At 37.1% G+C, this 23,134-nt stretch overlaps 1 protein-coding gene across 1 annotated transcript in view; it reads left to right on the top strand.

Moving 5' to 3' along the window:
• The first annotated feature begins 965 nt into the window (after window positions 1-965).
• The window catches only part of RAB3GAP2 (RAB3 GTPase activating non-catalytic protein subunit 2), a 38,105-nt gene continuing 15,936 nt past the window's right edge, over window positions 966-23,134 (top strand). The window contains 21 exon segments of the mRNA XM_029965092.1: window positions 966-987; window positions 1,120-1,247; window positions 3,430-3,459; window positions 3,462-3,494; window positions 6,748-6,871; window positions 7,952-8,033; window positions 10,016-10,063; window positions 10,168-10,243; window positions 10,391-10,492; window positions 11,532-11,631; window positions 14,141-14,239; window positions 15,076-15,224; window positions 16,182-16,261; window positions 16,372-16,461; window positions 17,275-17,414; window positions 18,690-18,906; window positions 19,207-19,350; window positions 19,615-19,697; window positions 20,310-20,374; window positions 20,760-20,850; window positions 22,980-23,107. Coding sequence (XP_029820952.1) covers window positions 966-987; window positions 1,120-1,247; window positions 3,430-3,459; window positions 3,462-3,494; window positions 6,748-6,871; window positions 7,952-8,033; window positions 10,016-10,063; window positions 10,168-10,243; window positions 10,391-10,492; window positions 11,532-11,631; window positions 14,141-14,239; window positions 15,076-15,224; window positions 16,182-16,261; window positions 16,372-16,461; window positions 17,275-17,414; window positions 18,690-18,906; window positions 19,207-19,350; window positions 19,615-19,697; window positions 20,310-20,374; window positions 20,760-20,850; window positions 22,980-23,107 — 2,031 coding nt within the window.

Here is a 23,134-nt window from a genome sequence, read left to right on the forward strand (position 1 = left end):
GGTTAGACCTCGTTGGTCTAGATCTGTTCCTATTGTTTCTCTGTCCTCTGTCCTTGTCTTTTAAGCAAAACATGCTTAGTAGAAATTGCTCTTGTGGGTATTAAGTTTATGATAAACATACTTGAAATGAATTTTCTTCTGGATTAACGTGAGTGTTGCACATGTGCAGTGTTTAAACCAGCTGTGAAGTTTCAAATGTGCTGATGGAGTTTTAATGTTGTATGCTTCAAATGAAAGGATTAAGTGATTCTTGTAGACCCAGTAGAATGGACTTTTATTTTTACAATCTCTGCAGTAAAGCAAAATCTAGAATATTGCTGCTGCTTTATCCCCGTAAGGAGAACTGTTTATAAGACATCTGCTACTAGTAAGAGATGAAATGGAAATACAGATTTGTGCAGGAAAGTTTAATTTTTTTAATTTTTTTTTTCCCCAATGGGGAACTGGAAAAATGGACATGTTGCAAGTGAAGAATTGTTTAGGGCTTGTTTAAGTATTGATTTCTAGATAATGTGTTACATTCCACAATTGCTAGTTCAGATCTGTAATGTTACTAAAGGGGTATTTCTTAATCTTCATTGTATCAGAACTTGGACCCTGTGCCATCTCTCACTTGACTGACTTTGTCAATCGCTGGTGGATGGGAAAGTCTCTGCAAGCTGACAGTGTCCATGGAATATTTTGTAATTCATTGGCACAGGTGAATAACTGTGTGCTTTGAGTTCCTGTATGACAGTGTGTCCTCTGTGCCCTCTCTGTCCATTGTTCCAGAGATAGTTGTCTGTTGTTTAATACTTTGCTTCAGTAGCCATTGCATGGGTGAAGTATTTAAATAACATGAGTAAGAAATCAGTTGTAATTTCATTTCTTCTTAAAAAAAGAAACAATATATGGAAAGACTGGATGCAAAGGCTTGAGAAATACGTATGAAAGTGCATGCAGGGGCAATCTATATGATGTGGAGGATGGACATGAAGGAGGAAACTTGTAAACCCTGGTAGGCTGGAGGATGTGCTGGCTTTGCAGAGCAGGTCACAGCTCCAAAAGATCTCTGCAGTTTTGTCAGTAGAACGGTGACTCACCATTACATAATTTTTCCATCTTTTTTGGCTGACTTAGTATCACCCAAGGAAGATGACAACCGCTGTGAAAGTGCAGCTGTTCTCAAAGAGGCAGCCAGAGTTCTCGCAGATGAAGTTTGCTGTTGTGGGTGTTCAGTCTCAGAACTGAAGTGGCTGATGTTTCTTGTGAGTGCTGGTCTGCTCTGTGCCATAGGGCCAGCATTGGCACCCCGACTGTGTTCCTTGGGTATGGTTGTGTTTCTCTCTGGTCTGTGGCATGCTGACAGATTTCTTTCTTTTGTGAGTTTTATAGGAAGGAGATTTTGTTTCCTTCTGAGATAGTAAAATGCAAACACTAGCAGAGTTTTATTAGGTATCTTAAACTAAACATTGAAGTTAACTACTGTTTTCTTCTTGTGGTTTCTATTCAACAGTATCTGCCATAATTCTCATTTATATGTTTGTATTTTTACACTGGAAAATTTTCAACCTCAAGTACAGGATGAGACCGTGACCCTTGGAAGCTTGTTGCTTATATAGCTACGCCTGAAATAACCATGCAGTTATTTCTGTATTGATGATGATGCAGTAAAACTGTCTGACTCACCCATTTTGTAAATGATACAGACTTTTTAATTTTACAAAGATTATTCTTGGAGTGGGCATTTTGTCTTCTACTCTCTTGTGAAATACTGTCTTGCTGTTCTCAACAGTGTTGGTAGAAAGTTTGTTTCTTAAGCTAAAATATTTTTTTTCAAAGATTTTTTTCAAAGATTTTTGTCTTCATTAGTCATACAAAAGTTTTAAAATCTACCTATAAAAGACATTCATTCTACTGTACACTGTTTTGTTTTTCCTTGCTTGGTGGTAAAGGAACTAGAGTTTTTAAACCAAATAAGATGGGAGTGGCCTTGATACAAGCCTTATTGTCTGTACTGTTTGACCATCCAAAATGGTAAAATCTTGCTTGCTTAAAACTAAATTTAAACTAATTTGAGACATATTTAAACTTCTTGAGGTCAAATTAGCCATGACAAGAACTGATGGAAAAACTTGAAAGAAATCCTTGGAAAACTCTTGAAGTCTTATTGGTGTTACTGGTTCCATAGTGCATGCTGGATGGAAGTCAGTCTGTGGCCTTTCTACTGGACTACAGTGATGCTTGTTGATTTATTGAGGGTCCCAATAATGGTGGTGCTTGAGAATTGTGTATCTGCTACTACTAAATGCTGTTAAATTCACATCAAGTTCTGTATTTTAAGGTGAAAAAATTTCAGATTTTTTATAAGGCTTCTACATTCACTCTCGTAAGACAACTGAGAAGTAGGCCTGTCTCTATGAATCTCTTTTCTCAGGTGTTTGAGGTATTTTGTAAGGTTGTCATTTCTGAGGTTTCTGAATGGCATCATTGAAACTGATTAATTTTCCTCTGTGTTGTCTTGCTAAGACTTGAATAGCCAAGGACCTTGTGCTTGTTTTCTCCTCAGAGGCCATACCTTGAGTTTTTGCTTTGCTTTGGTGGTGGGAACTGCATTATTCTGGGCTCAGGTGTTTTGTGGTCACGGATGAATTTCTGTGTACAATCACTCCCTTGTAAAATGAACTTGTGTTGCTGTTGGCTGGTCCTGTAATTGACTTAAACCAAATGAAAATCCACATTATGAAAAGGAAAGTACTATACTTAAGTATAGAAATACTATCTCTCATGAAATGATATATTTGTGGTTCTTGTAGTGTGTTACAGGTTCTCTTAGTAAAGCTTCTGGGGGCATGAGGGGTTGGAGGGAACCTGTTGTCCCTTCTCCCTGTGTAGCTGCCTAATATGTGCAAATGGGCTCTTCTTGTCTTTGGAGTAGTAGAAATTAGATAAATCAAGCTAAAGCTTAGATTTTTCAGTGAGGCTTTAGGTCTCTATACCTGCTGGAGAGAGTTTTTGTCAAGTGGACACTTGGGCTTCCCCTTTGCCCTCACTCTTCACTTCAGCTTACAACATAAAACTACAAATAGATCTTGGCTCTCTTGAAATGAGAAATTGAGAAAACACAAATTTAATGGAATAATTTTTTTCTAGTAAAGTGCAGAAAGGCCCTGTTGAAGGATCAGTGATGTGTTGTCCCAAGCACTGTTTGCTGTAAGTGTCAGAAATGGAAGTAAATAAAATACAGAGAAATAAGACAGCCCTTTGTACCACTTCAGTGTTCTTTTTGTAGAACTCATTTAGTATCTGCTATAAACAAAGTTATAATGCATTGGTGAGGAAAGAAAAATGACCACCAGCAATCATCTTAATTGTGATTTTTTTTTTTATTTTGTTTTGGTTTTTGCCTGTGCTGTATGCATGTTACAAATCTTTTTTCACTTTAAGCAGGCAAATCAACAAGCTGGGAAGATGGTGGCTGGGGAGCCTGGGATGAAGCAGAGTTACAAGAACCTGTAAGTTCATCTAAATGAGTTTTCATTGCTAACTTGCCTATTCTAAAAAATGTTCCGCAGTTTGTGTGTGTGATTTTTTTTTTCCCTCCTATATAGCTATCACCTAGGCAAGAAGCATCTTGACCTCTGTTTTAAGTGTGACTGCTTTTTTGTCCCTTGCTCCTGTAATTGTTTCTAAATATAGCTTGGATGTTACCTATTGTGATATTCTTGTATTCTGTAGGCTTTTTTCTCAATGGAGTATACACACATCTTTCTGTGCTGCTGCAGCTGGGGGCATCTCTTTTGTCCTATAGCTAGCCAGAGACAGTAGGGCATGGCAGTGAAGTTGTAATAATCTCTCATGAATTAATAAAAATCAAAAGCTACTCAATCAGGAACCACTGGCACAGACATCTTCCTAAAGATCATGTAGTACTCTTTTTATGTTGTCATATGTGGATGGTGTCACAGGAGGGATTAAGCTACATATGTGGAACAGCATAGTTGCTCTTTAAAGGGGGAAAACATTCTTCTGCCCAACTAGTTCAGCTAAGAGCAGCATGGCTAGTCTGTGAATTGTTTGTAAGACTGAGACTTCTAGCTACCAGCTGACTTGAGATGTTAAAGAAGCTGTCTTTGTAGAAATCCTTTGCAGCTGAATGAGTCATCTCAACAGAATTGCTTGATTAAATCCCTCTAAGAGCTCATGGGGTAGACTGAGGAATCCAGACCTCACTGTGCTAACAAAATGCTCTTATCTGCTGTCATCATGTCAGTGGGCAGGAATTATGGCTAAGGAGTTGGGCAGTATCCTTGTGACTGCTTATTTCAGCAGGGAAACAGATATTTCAGCTGAGGTGACAAGTTGAAATGAGCACGGTGTCGCTCAGGGATGAATCGCTGACACTGATGTCGGGAATGACAGGAGTATAAAAAGTTTTAAATAGGATTGTTACTCAACTCCTCTATAATTGCCATGAAATGAGTGTGTTTCTCAGGCCACATCTTTGTTAGATGTGCTGTAATGTGTATAACTTTCTGATTGAGGAGAACAAATGCTTGTTTTTTCTACTTCATGTTGTAATTTGATAGAAGCAGCAGGTGCTGCTAAATTGAAATCGTTTAAATTTTTGCTCTTTAATTGTCACAGTCTTCCAACAGGTAGTTCACATCCTTCTTGCTAAACACTGCATCCTCTACTTAAGTGTTTTTCTCTCAAGTCACTAGTGATTCCAGGTCAAACTCTTCAGAGGGAGTTTGCTGTCATACACAACAAACAGGTTGTTCTGGGTAGGAGCATATAAATACGTGAGTCTCTATGTCTGAACACACAGAAAAATGACTGTGTGAGTCTAACACAGAGTTGAGAATTATTAGTATAATATAACAATGACTTCCCTTGTTAAGGCCTTTAACTCTTAATTTGTATTATAGTTGGCAAAAAAAGTAATTGTTTCTTGGAATTGCTTGTCCCCTGACAAGTATCTCTTTCATGGAACATAACTTCTGAGAAGGTATTGAAAGTGGAAAAAAGTTTTGTTTTTTTTCCATAAGGTGTTCTTTTGTGGAACTGATTAGCTGTGTTGTACGAACGATGATGTTGATGTCTTTTCTTAAATGCTGATTTTAATCATTCTGTTTTTCACCTTTAAGTAATTTGTTTTGACAAGTTCAGTGCTTTTCTTGTTTTAACCCTCAGCTTATTTTTGTCACTAATATCAGGTGGCCATGTTTTATGTCTTTAGATTTCAAGTGCTTTGTTTATGTTTACAGATAACTTTAAATTTTCTGTCTGAAATACAATTTTAATTCCTTTTAATCTTTCAACAAACCTTTCATTTCTGTTTCTTTTTCCTCAGTTTGAAAATCATACCATTAAAAATTAGTACAAGGCTTTTCTTTGGCTTTTGCTTGTGTGTTTTTGCACATAATGCATTTATCTCTGTCAGGAGGAGTTAAAGTTGTCATGAGTATCTCAGAAAACTTCACTGCCTTTTTGTAAAGTCTTGAAAAATGCCAGTAAATAGGGAGTAATTGTTGCTATAGAACTTGACATCCATCAGCAGACAAAAATGATATGACAATAGGTTCTCCTCTTGCACAAATTGAGAGTGTGAACAAAGGTAGTTAGCAGAATGTTTGAAGTGTGCTAATGTAGACTTTATGATGCATATACAGGGTATCGTTCTGTGCACAGTGACCATTTTTATGATACAACCTTATGAAAGGAACTAAATACAATGAATAGCTGATTAAGAGCATGATATGCAATTTATTCTTACAGTTTGGTATTTATTTTTCTACTGGGATTAAATTTGTGTGTTTTCAAGCAGGTGCAACTTTATTATAAGAGAATTAATAGTACAGATCAGAAAATGATTGCACTGAAGTTGTTGGGTTTTTTATTTGTCCTTAGCTGCTTTGAAATACTAGAGGATGGAGTAATGTTTTGGAGAGAGAGAAGGACATAGGATTGAATGTGTGGCTATGGAAATGGAGTGTGTGGACAAGGGAAAGTGTGTTGCTGGTATTGGGTAAGCCCATGGATCTAAGGATCAACTCTGAGACCTTCTAGCACTTCACTCAAAACCTGTTCCTGCCTGCCTTTGAACTGTGGTTAGCAGGAGCTACTATGTCACATGAGCAAATATTTGGCTTGTTGCTCCCAGGAAAAAAGATGCAATTTTTTTTGCTTTTATACATGAGGATGGTATCTAAGTTTTTACTTACTCATCATTATACCATTAAAACTTGGCACCACTTGGTTGGGATTTGTTTCATTGTGAAGTTACTTTGTGGAAAGGCACCTGATACCTGATACATGTTACCATGAGGCCTTAGTGTGAATACCAGCTTAATTACCTTCTTCCTATGTGCATGTGTTTACTTAATGCTGGTCAGTGTGTGAGCTTGGATAAATTGTTCATTTTGAGTATGGATTGTAATGAGAATAACTCAAGAGATTCTCTCTAGTCTTTAATCAATAACTGTAAAACTTTAGATCTCATTTTCCTAGGGTCTCTTTGAAAGGAGATTTTGAAGAGTAGAGCTAGTGATGAATACTTCTTTGTTTTCTGTTTTGTAAACACACAGAATTAGTGCAGGGCTGATGCTTTTCTCATGACTTCATGCAAGGTGGAGTTGTGTGATGTGATAAATAATAGTCCATTTAGTGCTGCTATGGAGGACAAGCCAAATTGTTGTCATGAGTCTTGCAAGTTCTTCTGTGTTTAAAAATTATTGCATACCTTGACTAAAGCTTTACCTGTAGGAAGAAGAGGAATCTAATTCCAAGAACCAGAGAAATTACTGGCTTCAGGACTGTGTGTTGTCCTTGTCACCAACAAATGACCTGATGGTAATAGCTAATGAACAGAAAGCAGTCTTTCTAGTGCGTAAGTATACCTGCTGCTAACTAGTTCTAGTATACTTTATAGGAACCAGGGCAAGGTTTGTTTCCCCCACCTCCATCTGCTTATCCCCCAAGTCATGACTTCAAGAATTTTGGAGTGTTTTATAGTGCACATCATGCATTTTCTAGGTATTGATTGGCAAGTAAGTTGATTTGTTTTTGCTTCTCAGCTATATTTTGACCAAGAACTTTTTCATCATGTATAATTCATTTGCACTATAACTACCCAGTTGTTTGAGATGTTTAAAGATATTGACATTAATTTTGCTCAATAAGAAAAACAAAACTTTTGTGTTAGTTTTAGCCATTAAGAAATACTTGACCTTATTTTAATTTTCCCTTGGAAAACATGACCCACCTGAGCCAGTGTCACTTGGAGGAGGGAACATTACTGTGAATTGCTTTTGAGATTTCCACCTTTGATAGAAAATTCTTCTCCATGTTGAACAATGGGTGGCTTTATATTTTACTCCAAAGTAGGGCTCTGGGAACTTTTAAAGGTACCTCCAGCTGCTGTTTACATATGTGCTATTGTCTGGGGTGCTGGTGCTATTAACAGCTGCATTTGGTGGCACGTGAGCATGATGAAGATAAACCTCCTGGTAAGGGGAATATTCAACCAAAAAACTGGCTGTTGAAGCTCAGAGTTGCATAATTGGGCAGATTGCATGGAGTTGTCATGCTGCACTGTCATTCCCTGCAAAGTTGTGTGTTCCAAGCCTGATGCAGACTAGTTGCTAATTTGTCACCAAAGATGAAAAGATAGTGGTACTACTTATAACATTGTTATTGCATCAAGCACAAAGAAGTGATTTAACTCACTTTGCTGGAGAACTGCCTCTGCTGAACTGCACAGTGGCAGCTGTACCACACAGTGGCAGAAGTGTCCCCATGTGTCAGGTTTTTAGAAAAGTCACTAAGAATGTCTTGTTGCTTTTATGATTTGCAGGGTCTGTAATTGGTACTTAATCTAAGTGTGGTAGGATGTATTGTACAGAAGAAAAGGATTGTGAGATGCAGAACATTACAGTTTTATGGATGGTGTCTTTATTCTTAATGGCAGCTAAATGGAAGCACAGTGACAAGGGGAAAGAGGAAATGCAATATGCTGTTGGCTGGAGTGGCTCTCTGAATGTTGAAGAAGGGTAGGTGTTGAAATGCAGCTGTGATTAAAATGTTCTTTTCATGTTTAGTAATTAGTAAAATGCTTTGTACTTGTGCCTTTTTTCTTTTTATACGAGTGCATATCTTATGTACTTCTGTATTTTATTGTTGGAAACCGACATAAAGTAACCTGGGTGATCAGAAACACTGTGTGCAAAGGTCACTCATGCATTGTGTGATGGCTCAGGACAGGTTCATACAAATTAAAAGAAATGTTCTCTGTGCAGATCAGTGTATTTGTGTATACTTTAGGCATTTTAATAAATCTGGGTTATCATGCTTTCTGTAAGTTCTTGTTCTAGTAAGAAGAAAGAAAGAGTATCCTTTTTGAAAAATCTGCTTTTATAGTAGAGAAGAAATTTTGTTGGGGATGTTGCAAATGGAAATGTATGAAGTTGTTTTAGAAATACTTCTCTTCATTTTCAAAACCTCAAGGAATTTTAAAGTCATCTCTCTGATCAAGAAATGGGTTTGGGCTGTAAGTCATTGGAAAATTTGCTTTGATCATGTGTTTGGTATTTATACAATATTTTTACTCAATCTCTCTTCAAACAACCAGAAAGACCTTTTCTTGAATCTCCATATGGAAGAAGATTTTGCACTTTGTTATTAAGTCTGCAACCTTGAGTTGCTGTTTGCCTTTGAATGTGCTCCCTATTGGCTTCAACCCTCTGTTGTGCTGCAGGAGGTGTTGACTTAATCAGCTTCTCTCCAATCTGTAAAAATCATAACCCTTTTATAAAACTGCTGCTGCTACACATTTGAACTGTTATGTATGTGCATCTTTGAATTTGTGGGTTTTTTCCTCCCATGCTACCACTGCAATTACCCTGACATCTTTTGTTAAAAAAAAAAAAAGAAAAGAAATTCTGTTTGAGAGTTTGTTTCTCACTGCTTTTACAACCCTGAGGGACACTTCCATTCAGAACAGATAGCTCTCTATAGATAAGTGCAGTTATATTCACTACATTTTGATTTGTTTTTATTTATTATTCTGTGGAAGTGTAAATATGTCAATTACTGTCAGATTACCAGAAGACTTGACTTTTTTGGTTAATTTTGGTTTGTTTTTTTTCTTTCCTTAAAGTTGCCTACAAGGTTCTGTGGTGGCTAAGCTTTGCTGTTGGTAGATGAGATTTCACCAAGATAAATAATGTTGCTTTGAGAATGTAATGGAATTGCAACTCATCTCAAACTTGCCTTTAGAAAACTTTCTCTAATTGTCTAGCCTGCTTATCCTTGGGGATTGGAGGTGACCTGAAATGCAAATAATAAACAGTAATGTGGGCATTTATGCTTTAAGTGCTGTTTGGGGTGTCATCTTGAATGTATATGTTGTTTCATAAAACCTTTGTACTGCTTCTGTTTCCCCAGACAGTGTAAAACTTTATACCATGGTAACAAGTTAATCTGCTTGCCTTCTGCATGCTTTGCCTGTCATGCACTGAGCATGCTTGGTTATTGCATTATCTGGGAAGATCATATTAGCTCTTCTAATGCTCTCAAATTATAAGGCAGTGAAATGCAGTGGATGTAAAGTCTACCTAATTGCATAATGTATTAAAAAAATTTATTTTGATAAGTATGGTTCCACTGGATTTTTTTTTTAAATGGTTGTTCTTGGTATATCATTATAGATGAGAAAAAGTTATTTACCTTTAGGTACATGAAATTTAACTGGAATCTGCTGAACAGGAGTGACAGAATAATAACTCTGTGATTTATGAAAGACATCATTAGCAAGGTGTAATTAGCACTCATGCAATCTACTTGGGCATTCTTGAACTTGAAATTGAAAATGTCTTTAAAATGGACTTTTTTTTGCTTCTTACTGTGAATATATATGATGTGCTGCATTAATATATTATTAAATAATTAAAACGCTGACTTGGCAAGATCTCTTGTGTAGAGCAAAATTACAAAACTGGAGAAAAACTCATTAATTTTATCTTTCTGTTTCTAGTGAATGTGTGAGTAGTGTACTGTGTATTCCACTGGCAAGTCAGAAGAGGTAAGGATTGACATGTATATGCATCACTCATCTCTTTACATTACACTTTTATGCCCGGATAGCTTAGAACAGCTTTTAACTTCCAGTCTGTCTTTGTGAAACAGGAGTTCCACAGGCCGCCCTGACTGGACCTGCATTGTGGTTGGCTTCACCTCTGGCTATGTTCGTTTTTACACTGAGGTATGTTCCTCAGCATGGCAGGCCACGAGCAAGATGGTGTCATAAACATCTGTGTGTTTTAAACTTTAGTTTCTGCAGGTAGTGCTTTTTGCCTTCCCTAAGGAAAAGGGGCAGAAACGTTCATGCTTATTATTCTTTCTCTCCTAGAGTGGAGTACTGCTTCTTGCACAGCTTTTGAATGAAGATCCTGTCCTACAGCTAAAGTGCAGAACCTATGAAATTCCCAGACATCCTGGTGTCACAGAACAGGTTTTGTCAGATTATTTCAAAAGCGAAGTGGCAGTGTTATGGGGTATGGAAGGGAGTCTTCTCTGTGAATCCTCTGTGTCCTTTACCAGTTTTTGATGGGATGGACAGTTCCTTAGAACAAGAGACTCTCGATTTCTTGTTCTATGAAGTATCCATGCCTGTATAGTTTGAGGATTCAGAATGTCTTTATTTTTTGGAGTCTTTTTCTATGTAATAGCCTTGCAAAGGAATCCTTCATTCGTTTTCTGTTTATTCATCTGTGAGCACAAAGTACAATAATGCATTGATGGAGGGAGAAAATGTTACGTGACAGGTGCCAAGAGCTATGTGTACTCATTCATAAGAACTTAATTATTTCACAGAGAAGATGGCTGAAAATTAAAAAATATTTATAGGGCTAGGAACCTGCATGTCATTCTGAGTATTTCCTGCAGAGAAGGTTCTGCAGAGCTCAGGCTTTCCTAGTAAAGAGCGCGGCTTTCTTTTGCCCTTGGCTGAATTGGCTTGCTTTATGCAGAAAATTAATGAAGTTACAGAAATTTCCAAGTTTGCTTTGTACAAATGCTCATGTGACTTAGCGTGGCATTTTTGGGATCAGTTTTAAAATACAGAAGCATTAAGGAATTTGAGTCTTCAGTTTGTATCAGCAGATTAGCATCTACGTGCCCAAGTGGTAATTCAGTGGCTAGTCCACTTTCAGAATTTGGCTCTTGCATTCTAGAGGAACCTGTTTTTCTGTGGCCTTCACAAGCTGCTGTGACTTATGTGTTTACTTCCTAAGCTGTAAAATATATTAAGCAAACAAGTTACTAAAAGAAGATAAAAATATAAAACTATGTGCCTAAATAATTTTTTGGACAGTTTAATACTGACTTCCAGTAGTTTTGCCTTAGTCTGTTGCCTGTGGCTTGTTAGATATTAACTCTCTGGATGTAATCCTCATCTTTGTGTAGTTAATAGTATGAAATGCCAGAAAATAAACTGTTCCAGCAGTAACAGTGATCTGTTTTTTGTCTCTGTTCTCTTATTTTTTCCACAGAATGAAGAGCTAAGTATCTTGTACCCAGCAGCAATTGTGACAATTGATGGTTTTAGCCTCTTTCAGTCCCTCCGTGCGTGTCGCAATCAGGTAGCAAGAGGTACGTTTAAGGGGAGGTGTTTGTTTTTGACTCTGTGAATAGTACCTTATGGTATATGAAGTTTACTTAGGTTAAATATCAAATCAAGGTGGAATTTAGGTCTTCCTTGCTTGTCCATCTACTGTTGACACCTACTGCATACAGGAAAATTTTTTCCTTTACCAAAGAGCTGTCCGAGTAGTATTGACTGCCTTGTACATGCTCACCATAACACTGTACACTGTTTCTGGCTGGGATAGAGTTAATGTTCTTTTCAGTTGCTTGTATGGGGCTGAGTTTTGAATTTGTGATGAAAACAGCACTGATAGCATGCCAATGTTTTAGCTATTGCGGAGTAGCACTTACACAGTGTCAAGGCTTTTTTTGTTTCTTACTACCCTGACAGTGGGGTTCACCAGAAACTGGGAGGGGACACAGCTGGGACAGCTGATCCAAACTGACCAAAGAGATATCCTGTACTATATGATGATATGTCAGATAATAAGAGCTGGGAGAAGAGAAGGAGAAAGGGAGAACCTTCAGGGCTATAGCATTTGACTTCCCAAGTAACTGTTATGTATGATGAAGCCCTGCTTTCCTGGAAATGACTAAATACCTGTTTGCTGATGGGAAGTAGTAAAGAAAATTAATTATTTTGCTTTATTTGCATGCTGTCCTTAGCTCACAAGTGTTCTCCCTTTGGCTCTTCTGACTCTCTTCCTCATCCCCATAGGAGGAGGTGAACAAGTGGCTGTGTGATGCTTAGCTGCCCACTGACATTAACCCACAGCAAACTGCTAAGGTGCTTCTTAGCATTCATGGTGCTGATTTCATTGTCAGTGGAATGCTCTTCTTCCCAGTAAGGACTTTAATGGAAGTGATAATGCTGTGATAATTTTAGTTAAGATCACTGCTCTTTGTGTTCATGTCTAAGAGCTTTGGATACTTGGTTTGATTGTGCAGACTTTGATCCTGTTCCTTTAGTACAGTCCCTGTTCGTACTCTAATTTGGAAACAGGGTCAGTTTTCAAGCATGAGAGGAGAACTATGTGACAGTACAGTGTGGTAGATGGCACAGGTACGGTGATGTTACAATTCTGCATGATAAATCCTTACACAAGTGCTGTTGCTGAATTGTTCTCCTGAATTTCCTGATGGTTGTTCTCATTGAACTTCAGATTTGTGAGATTCTTGTTTCCCCTCCAGCAAGTCACATGAGCTGACAATCACAAGGGTGAGCATGGGTGGGAAACACAATGGATCAGCCAGTTTGACAGCTGTCCTGAACTGTTTGGGCAGCAACACCCTTAAACTAAGGCTTGAGTCTTGTCTAGAAGGGATGAGTGATAAAGAACTGAGAAACGTGGCTGTGGTGAAACAGCTCTTCTCTGAACCACGTGGGGATGGCCAGTAGGAATGGATTGCTCCCTTTTTCTTTCAGTTCAGGGCAAAATGGCATGAAACGAAGCTTGGTGATAGTAAATTGAAAATAAAAAGTAGGCATGTTTATGCAGTGTGAGGTAAATTGTGGCATTCTTTGCCTGAGGTTGATGTGGATGCTAAAGGTGCACTTGAGCTCAGAGGGAAACTGCCAAATTAGTGAAGAAAGCTGTGGAGGTTACTGAGTGCTTAGAGCTTGCTTCTTTTTGTCTTCAGAAGCTGTTTTAGAGGAAGCATCAAATATGTATCCTTATTCTAATATTCTTCCCTAGACATCCGGTTTTAGCCCTTCTCAGATCCTGATCTGCCCTGCTAAATTGTTCCCTGGGTCTATTTAATAATACATGTCCTTCTTAATGAAAAGGTAGTGCTTCCATGAAAATATGAGAGAAGACAAAACTCTTGAAAATCAGAAATTTAAAACGTGATATTCTCTGAATCATGCAACAAATGCAAAAGAAAACAGACTGTAATGAGAAATACCCACCCATCTACTTTAACAACCAAGACACACTCTGCTCTTTCAGTGAGAGATCACCATTTGCAGGGAAGCACTTACAGCTTGTTGCAATATCTGCAGCTGGAGTGCCGTGTCTTCCTTCATTCTTGATCATCAGTGCTTGTGGTAATAGGTATTTTGAAAATTTCAGTCATTCATTTAGTTTTACCACTGTTGTTACTGCTCACTGTTACACATCTAATGAATGTACTGACTTTGCAAGTACTTGGGCAGAGGAGTTTGCACTTAAACATGCCCAGACCACAGAAATAAATTATAGTTGCTTTTTAAAATTGTACAGAATATTATACCATAAATAACTCATGAAACAAAGCTCTCTGCAAGTATGAGATGTAGTTGTGATGGAATATCACATGGAGTTCTATTCAGTTATTTTTTAAAATATTTTAATTTCATGGAAGCAAATATTTCAAAAGGCCACTTTCGCTCAGCAGGTGTTTAAATGTATGTTAATTTAAAACTAGGTTATTTTTTGACTTCAGATTGCATCGGGGTTTTCCCCCTCTGTTATGCTATTCCTTTGTCTTTGACTCAGTAGAAATTTTTTTGTGTTTTGTCAACTTTTGTCAGCTGCAGCATCTGGCAATGAGAATGTTCAGCCTCCACCATTAGCTTATAAGAAATGGGGTTTGCAAGATGTGGATACGATTGTTGACCATGCTAGTATTGGTAAGCATTTCTGTTTGATTTCCAGTATTTAAATAAATGAAATTAATGCTTTCATACTGTTAAATTTGGGTTGAGAGCACTTAGTGGTACTGGTTGGATAGGAGTAAATAGTGAGAGAAGGCTGTCATAGTGAATGATCTCATCAACCATTATCAAAAATACTTTCTTTTCTAGTCAGATTGAGCCTTCCCTCTCCACTTGAGGGGAGAAAGGATGTTACAGCTGTAACTGTCTTGTCCTTTTGTTGTTTGGTAAGAAGCAGCTGAGAGAAACTAGATCAGATGCATTTATTGCCATTTCTATGAGGTCAAAGAACCATCTGGCAGGCAGGTTAAGACTGGTAGGGGTCTTTCCTGAGTCTAGCACACAAAGAAAATAAAATTTGAGATTGTTCCTTTCCAAAAAATTCAAATTGACTTTTAGGCTCTCAAAGACTTTTACCCCTCAGCCTAGGTTCTTGTCAGAGAGGCAGATCTGAGGGACAGTAAGCTTCATTTCTCTTTCGTGCTTTCTACAAAAGCAGGTAAGAGGTCAGAAGGCTGCTATCAAAACAGCTGAAGTGTATTTGGTACATGTATTTTTGCTGCTGAACTCTCCTGATTTTTTTTATTTTTTTTTCCCCCCTGAACAAATGAACTGTGCTTCATAATTAACCTAAGTACATTAGGTTATTTCTGATGTGTTCTTTGGAATTTCTGTGGTTAAAGCTGTTTCTCCACCCTTCCCCCTGAATGTTGGCTGGTCAGTCCAGAAGGCAGGAATGTATTTAGGCTTCTATAGCAATTGCATGCCTTTGTTCTGGAAGTATAAGACATTCACTTTAATGTTTTTGTTAGGCATCATGACACTGTGTCCTTTTGATCAAATGAAGACTGCCTCCAATATAGGAGGATATAATGCAACCATAAAAAACAGCCCACCTGCTATGTCTCAGTATGTTACTGTTGGAGCCAATCCTTTCACTGGTTTCTTTTTTGCCCTGGAGGTATGTACTACAAAGCTGACTTGCTGAAACTTTGAATAATTAATCCTTCTTTTTTCTGTGTGACTATTTCTGAAGTATTCTTGTGCTCATTTTATGCTGACATTTCCCCTTCTTGATCTTCTAAAACTGGAATGATTTGGAGTGGATATGATAGTAATGTCTGCTAATGAGAATTTTTATTTTCTATCCTAAAATGAATGTGATAGTCAAGTAACTTAATTTTTAAAACATTTTTACTTTATTGCCATTTAAGTGACTTAAATTTTTTTTGAAAAATTAAGTTGATATTGTGTAAACATGCATCTGAAGAATTTTTTGAGGTCTTTGACCTTTGATCGTGTAAACACATGGCCTGAGTATACTGTAGTGATTTCTTGTAGAAGAAAACTGAAATTTATGCTTAGCCTGTGGCACATTTACACCATCTTCTGTTGTACTGGAGGAAAAGGATGCCAGTGTAGCTGTGTCTTGTACATTCAGACCCCATGTGTGTGCTGTCCTTATCAGGATCGAAAGTTGATTGACCATGCTAGAATTGGAATTCAGATTTTTGTACTTGCTTTTCCAATATGTTTATGAAAAAACTGCTTATATTGATATTTGCAAGGATGCCAAAACCATGCACCAGCTAACTCTCCATGATAAATCATACACAGGGTTTTTTTAACTTCTGTTGCAGACAAACATACTGAGCTACCAAGTGACTTGCAGGAGGATTTTGAAATGGTAAAGAGATGTCAGAATGGCTTTTCTGGGGGCAATGAATTAAAATTTTGCAGAGTCTTAAAGCTATGCTTTCTGAGCTGAAAGTCCATAGGAGACCTGAAAAACTATTCTGCAGTTGAGTTCAGTGTAAGAACTATTTCTTGGCTTTCTAAAGGCTTTGTTCCTTCATTTCAGGGTGGCTCGCAGCTGACTGTTTCTTGACTTTCTAAGCACTTCATTCCTTTCTTTCAGGGTAGCTCACAGCCACTGCTGTCTCATGTTGCCTTAGCAGTTGCAAGTAAACTGACTTCAGCATTGTTTAATGCTGCCAGGTAATAAAATAAATTACCTTTTTTTGCTTGTTTTAGTAATAGCTGCATAATAGTTTGAGGATTTTTAGGACCACTGGTGTAATTCTGCTTCTGTGGTTTTCTATTGCAAGTGGCTGGCTTGGTTGGAAGAGTAAACATGAAGAAGAACCTGTCCAAAAACAGAAACCAAAAGTGGAACCTGCAACCCCATTGGCAGTGAGGTAAGTTGGCTTTTTTCAGTCTCAGTTGCTTTAGATCTTGTATGTTTTTATGTATTTGAATGATTTTGAAAAGTGAATAATTGCTGAATATGTTTATTTTTCTTGACTTTAAAGCAGTGATGATAGTTTGCAGGTCATTTGTTTTAAACTTTGTTTCATTTCAGTTTATTGTTCTGGACAAATAATTTCTCATATCTTTCACTTCCGATGCATGGACTCATTGCTACTGTACAAGATCAGTGTGCACAGTTTAATGACAGTATAAGTACACAAATATCACTCCTGAAGTTTATCACCAAAGTGCTTCAAAGAAGCCACATGAAATATTTGCTGATTATGGTAGTTTAATGCCCCTCACAAAAACTAGCAGGTATCCTGTTTCCCTGTTGATTGTGGAGAGAGGAGAATGGGAACAACAGACTGTAACCTAATGTTGTCAAGAAAGTGATAAAAGACTAAATTAATTCCTGATGGTTCTCCCTTGTTTTTTTTAAGTATTCTCAAGACTGTTGAGCAATAAGAGAGGGCATATAGAATAACCCAGTGCTCTGAGATCCTTGCCTGACAGTGCATAACAAGACCATCACTTATCCTAGTTTCTGAACTTTGATTTTTCAGTAGGACTTAGACAGATCTGTAATATATCCTGGTAGGCAACACAAGAACTCTTTTTATAATTATCTCTTAATTTTACCCATACCTGATGTTACCTTAAAAAAAGAAATCTTAGTCCTTATAAGAAAATCTGTTAACTATTTCTGAAGAAAAAGAGGTATCTAGTGTTTTTGCTTGCTTATTGTTTTTATTTTTTAGGTTTGGACTTCCAGATTCCCGTCGCCATGGTGAGAGAATATGTCTTTCCCCATGTAACACTTTAGCAGCAGTGACAGATGAATTTGGAAGGGTTATTTTACTGGATGTTACAAGAGGACTCGCAGTTCGCATGTGGAAAGGTATGATGGTGTATATTAGTGTAGCAAATAATAGTCCTGAAAACACTGTGGCTTCTTATGTTCAGACTTTAAATGTCAAGAATTTTAATAGGTTGCATTATTACAAACCCAAGTCAGGTGTAATATAAAGTCTATGAGGGTATTATTGTAAATTCCTGAAATACTTATATGGCCTATAGTTAAAATCTGGTCTGTTTCTGTTTGTATTATATAGATTTTTCTTAATTTTTTATCTTCACAGACTGTTTCTCAAGAGAAAGGTTTTAACATAACAATTTTTTGAAAGAACTTTGACTCTGTTGTCCGAGGTTCTTTATTTTGATAAGATCTAGTACCCTCTTTATTTCTGCTGAGAAAGTAAACATTTTGAAAAATGGGTAAGAAGGTATACAGTTTGTTAGATTGAGCAAGAAGGGAGTCCTTAATCTCTTCTAAATTGAGGGCTCTTTGAATGTTAAGCTCTCAAATTTTGATTATATCTAATGCCACTGCAATTTTTATTTCCTCTGTAGAATCACAATTTTGAAGATTTTTATGAGGTGAAAAATAAGTTGTAAGAACAGGTGGAAGATCTCTAGCTCTTTTCCCTCTCTTCCACATAACCAATTCAGAAGATTAGTGGTCATGAACATAGTAGCTACTTTGGTGACATACTGGCAGTGTAATAGCTGGAGTAATCGTGTTTCCCCTGGGCATTTTTCTCTTATATTTTGAAGCTTATTAGTTATAATCTATGCTTTCTGATATTTTCTGGTGTTTTTTCTTTGTTACTGAGAGCTTCTTGTTATCTAGGTAGTACTGTTAGAGTCCCAAGGTTTATTTGATAGTTGTATACATATTTAGAATTTGCCAGCCTTTCCCCAGTGAGGTTGTGGAGATGTGAAGTAGCTTCTTCTTTTCTAAGCAAAACTGCCTGCTGATTTAAATGTTTTGGATCATACCTTTTGTCATGAATTGAGTTGTGAATACTTGTCAACCTTCTCAGTATAATATATCTTGTTATAAACTTGGTTTATACATTAGTATTTCTCTTGTGGTTTGGAGTCTTCAGTTCTACTTGCTAAACCATTACATGGTTCAGTGATGTCATTATAACATCTCTACCTTTTTTGTCTAGGATGATTTTATGTGGCAGAGAGAGAAGATGAGTATTTTTGTCTCTGTAAAAATGCATTTTAATGATGAAAACATATGAATAAAAACTTACCCTATTTAATAGGTTATGCAGTGTATAAATTGGTGTACACTAATGAACTTCTATCTTCTCTTACCAAGGATACAGAGATGCAGAAGTTGGTTGGATACAGACTGTAGAGGACCTTCAGGAGAGGGAAAGTGAGAAGATGGATTCTTCTCCTTTTGGAAATGCACAGGGTCCAAGCAGGGTAGCTCAGTTCCTTGTGATCTATGCTCCAAGGAGAGGCATTCTGGAAGTGTGGAGCACGCAGCAAGGGCCTCGAGTTGGAGCCTTCAATGTGGGCAAATATTGTAGGTAAGAAACAGGTGGTAGCAGGCTGTGCTGCAAGTGATATGGGGATATGGTAGAAGTGCCAGCAGTGCTGGCAGGCACCTTTTGTGTTGCCCACAGCATTTCTACTGAATGCAGCTTGGTGTTGTTTTATAGAAGGAGACTTTGACTTATTTTATCACTCTACAGTCTTTCCTTAAGAACATGTTTAGCCATTGCTAAACCTTAACTTTATAAAACTTGTTGCCTTTTTATCTAGTGTATGAAAGGGGAAGGTTGATAATTTTGTTCTTCTCTTTAAAGGCTATTTTTTTTTCATTTCAGGTTGCTGTATCCTGGTTATAAAATAATGGGTCTAAACAATGTGACCAGTCAGGGATGGCAGCCCCAGACTTACCAGATATGCCTTGTTGATCCAGTCTCTGGAAGTGTGAAAACTGTCCATGTACCTTTCCATTTAGCACTGAGGTAAGGACTTTCTGAGCCCTATATAACTAAATTAATTTCATTATTGTTTTTAGAAACAGTATTTTATTTAGAGAGAGCAATTCTGTTTTTCGTTTTCAAGTTGAATAGTACTCTGTAATAGTCCAATTGATTTGTATATATTAACTTGATTTTCATTAATGTGATGTTACCTTAAAATAACATAAATAATTAAAAAAATACAAGTCTTTTGAATCATTCCCTTTAATTCTCTTCACTCATACAATTAAAATTCTTGTCCTTCAGTGATAAAAAGAGTGAGCGAGCAAAGGATATGCATCTGGTGAAGAAATTAAATGCTCTACTCAAAGCTAAAACCTCAGATCCAGGTAGGTTCTTTTGTGTAGTTTCTTAAGATTATATGTTATCAAATGCTGCTTGGGTTATCTGTCCTGTAAGTGTACAAACACAAGGGTGATTGTGGTGCATTCTGACAGGTGTATGTGCTGTGGGTTACAGGATTCAGGTAGCTTGGGGTTTTTGTTTTTGTTTTTTTTTTTGGTTTTTTTTTTGTTTTGGTTTTTTTGTTTGGTTTTTTTGTTTTGTTTTGTTTTAATAAACTACCAGATTAAATTTGTCTCATACCAGAATCCAGGATAAGCCTTGTGTGCCGTGTAAATCTTGTGCCACAATTAAACACTACTTTGGGTGCTTGCATAAAACATGGTGTATTTCCAATTCACTGTGCTTTGTCATCTAGTTCAGCATTTGAGTCTAGATATCCTTCTTCCTCTAAGTAATACATATTTCTTACAAAAGACAGACTTGGAGTAAGAGATGTCACTGAGCTGGTATTTTGTTTCATTTTCCCCAAGCTTGGCAACTTCTTCATCTTGATAGCATGAAGCCATGTGCATGTTAACTGTGGTGCAGGTTGACTTGGTCTTCATAAGGCATTTGAGAAAGATGAATTGAAGTTGTGATTATGTCTTTGTTTGCAGATTTAATTGAAGCTGAAGCAAAGGAATTAATACTTGATATCAAATACCCTGCTACAAAAAAACAGGTGAACATATAGAAGCCAGTATACTTTAATATTAGAAAAAATACTGCATTATCAGATTAGAGTGCTAAATCTTTTTAAATGGTTCCATTCATTTTTTCCCTAAAGCTACTTGAGGCAAATAATTGACATGTTTGAGGTTTTGTTGTTCTTTTCTGGGTTGTTTTTTTACAACATGTTGGCTGGAATTAATTTTGACTTATGATTTCCCCAAGGCATCTTCCATGATAAAAGTCAAAATAATAAAAAAAGGACAGACCTTTCTGTATTATGTGTGAAGGCAACATACAGATGAAAAACTATAGTCCAAGATATTGTTGACTTAATTTATACTTTTTTATGGTAAAATTAAGTAAATTTTTAATTCTGTTGAATGTCTGCTTAACAGGCTTTGGAAAGTATATTGACAAGTGAACGTGTGCCACTTTCATCTCTCACAAACATCACTCAGACATTAATGGATAATTTAAAAAAACAGGGTAGGTGGATATTTATTTTGCAAATATGGAGAGGCATTTGCACTTTTGTCTGCAGTGCTGTAAGACTACTGTAGAGCTGTTCTGTTCCACAGGGAGACCAGACTTGGTCTGCTTAGTTTTGCTGCTAGATATCACAGGCTGTTGCTTTCACGTGTCTTTTTTTTAATGCAGACTGCAAATAGCTTGCTAGGAAGTATGCTTTGCTATGCTTGCTGTGTGCCTAGTAACTTGTGATTATATTTAAAAACAAACAAACAACAACAACTGGGCTGGTCCAGTTAAAACTTCCTCCAGAAAAAAGCTTTCACAGGCTTTTGCCTGTGGATGTTTCAGTTTATTCTTTCTCCAAGGAAGGAAGTAAGGATTTGGTACATTGGATTTGTGAATTTTAATGTAGTGGAAGCACAAAATCCTTATCACTGAGAATCTGAGCTGTGATCAGATGCCTGGTATCTTTTTTTTTTTTTTTTGGTAAACTTTGCTGAAGTTTACAAAATACTATGTGTTTTGCTAGAGATTTCAGAGCCTGTGTCAGGAAATGGCATTGCCAATTCAAAATCTTGTTGCTAAAATTCTGCAAGATTGTTTCTTTGAAATTCTGCAGTTGGGTCTTTCTAAATTGGGTAAAACTTCTTTGTGCTTGAGGTGACCCTGTTTTGGAAACCCAACTGGGTATTGAGGATTAGAGTGGAGAAGCATGTGCCTGCCACTTCCTTTGCATGTGCTGGACCTTCTCAGCAATAGAAGCCTGCTGCTTTTTTTGTTGTTGTTGTTGTCACTGGGTTCATATTGATTTGTTAGAGGATGAGTCTGCAGCAACAGGAGTCAAGAAGTCCCTACCACTGTTGTGTGCAAGTACTGAATAAATCATTTGTCCCTTCTCCTGCCTGAGTGAGACTCACAATGTGTTTTTGTGGTTTCAAACCCTTAAAGAAATCTTTCCTTCATTTATATCCCTGGTAGGGTTTTTTACAGTTTTCTTGAAGAAGATAGAGGGAATTGAGAGCTTCACACATGCAGTTCTCTACCTAATTTTGGTTTGGCATTCTAAATTGCTAGCATTATCCATTTCTGTTAGAACTCTTAAAAAACCCAAACTAAAAGGGAAACATGCCCTTTAACACTGAAGAGAGATTGACAGAGCTGTGTACTTCCTGAGGCCTGCCTGTTTGTGTATTTTTTATCATTAAGCTCCTGTTGTCATACATAGCAGTATTTCCCAGCAGTCACAATAAAGAACAAACTTGACTGATGTTCCAGCCTTCTAATTTCATAAGCAGATATCTCCACTTCTGTCTAGTAGGTGAAAGATAAAGCAAAGCAGGTGCTGGGCTCTGTGAATGCTGTGGTGTGAAGACAAGTTTAAGTGACTGTGTGACAAGCTCTATATGTTCCTCTTTTGTTTGTAGGATTTTTAATAGCAGTGTGTCAAAAGTGTTTAAGGGTTTCTAGGGTGAAAATCATGTCTAGAAGCAGTGTCAGGTGAAACTGATATATTCAGAGGTATCTTTTGTATAGAAAGGTCCTTTTAGGATCTATCCAAAATGCTCTGTTAAATAAATAAGTTGGAACAGAGGTTTTGACATTGTGTTGGTGTTGGTGTCGTATATTCTGGTTGCTTTAATTCTTACTGGAATTTGAATGTCAATAGATAATGAAGTTTCTGAGTTAAAGATTGTCAAAATACAAAAAGCAGTGTCTTGCTGAGATGAAATTTAATTCATGTCAGTAGGTACCTAAATTTCTTTTGATGCAAGAAATATGCTTACAGTGTTGGCAGAATGAATAAAAGACTATAGGTTGTTGTTCTTGGTAAAAGGAAAATAGGAACTGTATTTCAATTTTTGACAATCTGTGGTTTGGGCTTTAACCAGGAAAAGACAGTAGATTTGCTTTGGTTCAGTTCCACATTGTCAGCCTCTTTCAGTTTAAAAATGAGCCTGATATCTTTCTCCAATACCTCTTGTAAAAATAATTCTTGTTTTATACTGCTGTGAAGGGAATATAATCATTTCAAGCAGCAGTGCATCAAAAAATTACCCTGAGAGACAGAAATCCTCTGGTTCTCAGTATGTTTCACTACTCCAGGCTATATATTCAAGTTCAAATGCAGTTTTGTTTCTCCTCAGAGCTGGAGTGTGTGGATGAAGGACTGCTGCAGTTCTGTGCAAACAAGTTAAAGCTGTTACATCTTTATGAACTAATCAGCAAACTAAATTCCCAAAGCGTACAGAAAGATACTTCACCTTCAGATAATGTAAGTAAATTGAAAATTCAGTTGTCT

The sequence above is a fragment of the Manacus vitellinus genome, unplaced genomic scaffold (assembly GCF_001715985.3).
Source record: "Manacus vitellinus isolate BGI_N305 unplaced genomic scaffold, ASM171598v3 scaffold_8_pilon, whole genome shotgun sequence".
NCBI classification, from domain to species: Eukaryota; Metazoa; Chordata; class Aves; order Passeriformes; family Pipridae; genus Manacus; species Manacus vitellinus.